Source organism: Castor canadensis, chromosome 14, assembly GCF_047511655.1.
Source record: "Castor canadensis chromosome 14, mCasCan1.hap1v2, whole genome shotgun sequence".
Taxonomy (NCBI): Eukaryota; Metazoa; Chordata; class Mammalia; order Rodentia; family Castoridae; genus Castor; species Castor canadensis.
In genome coordinates, this window is record NC_133399.1 from 20,245,700 (window position 1) to 20,249,417 (window position 3,718).

The following is a 3,718-nucleotide window of genomic DNA, read 5'->3' on the forward strand; positions in this document are numbered from 1 at the left end:
ATCATCACATATACAATTTTCATTGTATTTATAATGATTCTCCCTCTGCACTATTGCTATAAATAACCACATTCGTGTTGTTTCTCAAAGGAATGGGTAAAATAACGAATACAATGCATCTACCTCACATGTGTAGTAAGAATCATAAAGCAACCTAAGCATATTTTAAGCAGAGTCATTTCTTATTTTCAATAATCTTGCCTTGAGTTAGGTTAAGTGTCAATGGCAAATTTGAATTCATAAAGGCTTATATAGTATGAAATTACGAGTTTAAATATATTTTTCCACTTCTCCTAAATTGAATCTTTTCATCTTTTATTTGCAGGAATTTGTCAATCAAATATTGAAATAGAGAATCACATTCACTCATGTGATTTAATTGTTTTAGATATATTCATTCAGAGTTTTAGATTTTATTTAATTTCATGCAATATAGTGTTTATCTCATAATTTTATTTTATAAACTCTTAATTTATTGTTTTTTCTATATAAATATTCAAATTTGTGAAACAGAAAAAGAGGCTGAAGCAGGTAATATCTCTGTTTAGTTGGTTATTTCATTATAGTGGATATAATTTTGAACTACAATTGTGAACCACAATGGAACAAATGCAGGTATGGTATAACTCCTCAGGGATAAGTCCTGTAAAGAAAAAGGAGAGATTGTTATGACAGACAGAGCATTTTATAGAAACTGTTGCACATTGAGAAATCTTCATAGCCAGATTTCCTGAGCTCATGTTTTCCAAATTATGAATAATCCTTTTAACATATTTTTGATTTAATTTTGCTATGATTTTCTTATGGGTATCTTTTCATCTATGTTCATCAGAGAAATTTTCTTTTTTGTAGAGTCATTCTCTGTTCAAGTTGTGATTTTTTTATTTGTTGTATGTGTTTTAGTAATATGTAATAATTGTACAAAATAATGGTTTTCATTATGTCTTTTCCACACATGCCTACATGTACTTTGATCATATTTACACCCTATATCCGATTCTTATGCCCCCTCCATTTTCCTCTTCCACTTCCCTAGTAGTCTCCCTTTTAATAATACTTTTCACATATGAGGGAAAGCAGATGATTCTTGTCTTTGTGAAACTGGCTTTTTTCACATAACATGGCAATATCTAAATTGAAGACAGAATTCATCCATTTTCCTGAAAATGACATCATTCTTCTTTATGGGTGAGTAAAACTTAATTGCACAGTATTTTGATTTTAAACCCATCGTGTGGATTGCCATTTATTTTTCTCTGTAGTTTAGCCTTCAGACATCCAGATGAAAAGAATCCAAAATGACATGGGTAATATGACTGTGACCATTTTCATACTGACCCCCTGATTCCTAACAAACAAGGAAATTAAGGAAGCATCCACTTTGAATTATAAAGATGCCTTTAAGATCCAAATATACGCAAGACATCTGAATTAGTCAGATTCATACATGCATGTGGTAGAGTGGTGGAGTCAGGGGAGCGCAAGAGGAGAAATATAGAACTGTTTATGTGATGTGTATAAAGTGTGTTACGTAATACGGTAAATTTTTAGACACATGCTGTACAGCATGGGGTCCAGTGCAACTATATGATGTTGTGTATACAAACCTTGGCTTTAAGGGTGACCCATGTTAGTGTCCTTTATTACAGAGAAAAATAAAACAAAAAAGGGGCACAGGACACTCTGAGAGGGGATGATGGATATGTCTGTAACATTGATTGTGGTGATGATATTACCAGGATTTGCATATGTCTGAACTCATCTACCTGTACCCATTACATGTGTTCCATTCTTCATATTTCACTATGCCTCAATAAAGCTGCTTGAAACAAAGTTACAAGGGAAACCTGGAAACAATTGACTCCCTGTATCTTGAGAATCATCATGGTTCTGCAGCATCATGGAAGTCACTTCCTCCTTCAACCTCTCAGACAGGATTTCTATTACACCTTCCTCTTGTTTGCTTGCCTGTCACATGTCTTCATTGTGAACTTGGATATATGGACCAAGTCCAGTTCTCAGGGCCTTAGTACTGCTTATTCCACTTCCCAGGCACATGAGTCTTATGGCTCTGTTACCCTCTTCTGACATCTCTTTTTCAGTGTCACATTGTTTTCCTTTCTTTGTTGGACCTCATAAAAGGGGAGGTCAAATTCACTCTCCATTTTACCTGTCCATGTTATTGTTTTCATAGCCTTATGAAGAATGCAATATAGTGTTTAACTTGTTTATGTGTAATTTATACTTAAAGAGTTTACATATTTAAGGGAGTCTTGTGGTATTTTAATGCATATACACATTGTGCAATGTTCAAACCTACCTTATAAAACATCTATCATTTCTTTTTGCTTAAAATATTAAAATCCTCTTCTAATTCCATTTCAAAAATAATTTATCTTTCATTCTTTCTCCATGACTGGATTACAGGGATTATTATCATTCAACAACCTACGCTTATTGTCCAGAATGTGCTGGAAACATGGTTAGTACTTAATTTGCATTCCTCAAAAGGCAAGAAAACAATAGGACATACAATATGTTGAGGAAAAGCCAGATAAAGAGATAGGATTTCCTAATCAGAGATGGCACAGGGAATATCCTATTCTGAAAAAAATACAAAAAGTAGTGATGCTAATTTCCTCTTTCCTGGTAGGGACATATACCACATGGAACCAGGGAATGATACAAGAACTTCAGAATTTCTTCTTCTAGGACTTTCAGAGGACCCAGAATGGCAGCCCCTTATGTTTGTACTTTTCCTGTGCATGTACCTGGTCACTATGCTTGGGAACCTGCTCATCATTTTGGCTTCCATCTCAGGCTCCCTCCTGCACACACCCATGTACTTCTTCCTCTCCAACCTGTCCTTTGTGGATATCTGCTTCACCTCTACCACTGTCCCAAAGATGCTGGTGAATGTCCAGACACAGAGCAAGACCATAACTTATGAAGGCTGCATAATTCAAATTTATTTTTTTACATTATTTATAGGTCTGGACAATTTCCTCTTGGTTGTGATGGCCTATGACCGCTTTGTGGCCATCTGTCATCCACTGCACTACATGGTCATCATGAAGCCCCACTTCTGTGGATTTCTGGTGTTGGTATCATGGATCACAAGTTCCCTGAATTCCTTGTTACAAAGTTTCATGGCTTTGCAGCTGTCTTTTTGCACAGAGGTAGAAATCCCACATTTCTTCTGTGAACCTAATCAGCTTGTTCTCCTTACCTGTTCTGACACATTTCTTAATAACATGGTGCTGTATTTTGTAGCTGCCTTGCTGGGTGGTGGATCCCTCACTGGCATCCTTTACTCATACTCCAAGATAGTTTTCTCCATCTGCACAATCTCATCAGTTCAGGGGAAGTACAAAACATTTTCCACCTGTGCATCTCACCTCTCTGTTGTCTCCTTATTTTATTGCACACTCCTGGGAGTATACCTCAGCTCTGCTGTGATTCAAAGTTCAAAATCAAGTGCAACAGCTTCAGTGATGTACACCATGGTCACCCCCATGCTGAACCCCTTCATCTACAGTCTGAGAAATAAGGACATCAAGTCAGCATTGAAAAAACTCTTTAGTAGGGAAACTATAAAACTGGCAGTTGACTTTTACCTACAAAAGTGCTGTTGACCACAAGGTTTGAAGCCTCAGAAGAATAAATAACAATATTTTGTTAAATCTTGTAAGTAGAATTTGCTCTTTCTGTTTATTTT

At 35.9% G+C, this 3,718-nt stretch overlaps 1 protein-coding gene across 1 annotated transcript; it reads left to right on the forward strand.

Annotated features, from left to right (window-relative positions):
• The first annotated feature begins 2,666 nt into the window (after nucleotides 1–2,666).
• LOC109674486 (olfactory receptor 7A40-like) lies at nucleotides 2,667–3,635 on the forward strand. The gene has a single exon (XM_020151437.2). It carries the CDS (start codon nucleotides 2,667–2,669, stop codon nucleotides 3,633–3,635), a length of 969 nt encoding a protein of 322 aa, XP_020007026.1.
• Nucleotides 3,636–3,718: the final 83 nt, after the last annotated feature.

Bases quoted from the DNA above. Each gene is read 5' to 3' on its own strand.
- LOC109674486 (XM_020151437.2), top strand. From the start codon at position 2,667: ATGGAACCAGGGAATGATACAAGAACTTCAGAATTTCTTCTTCTAGGA.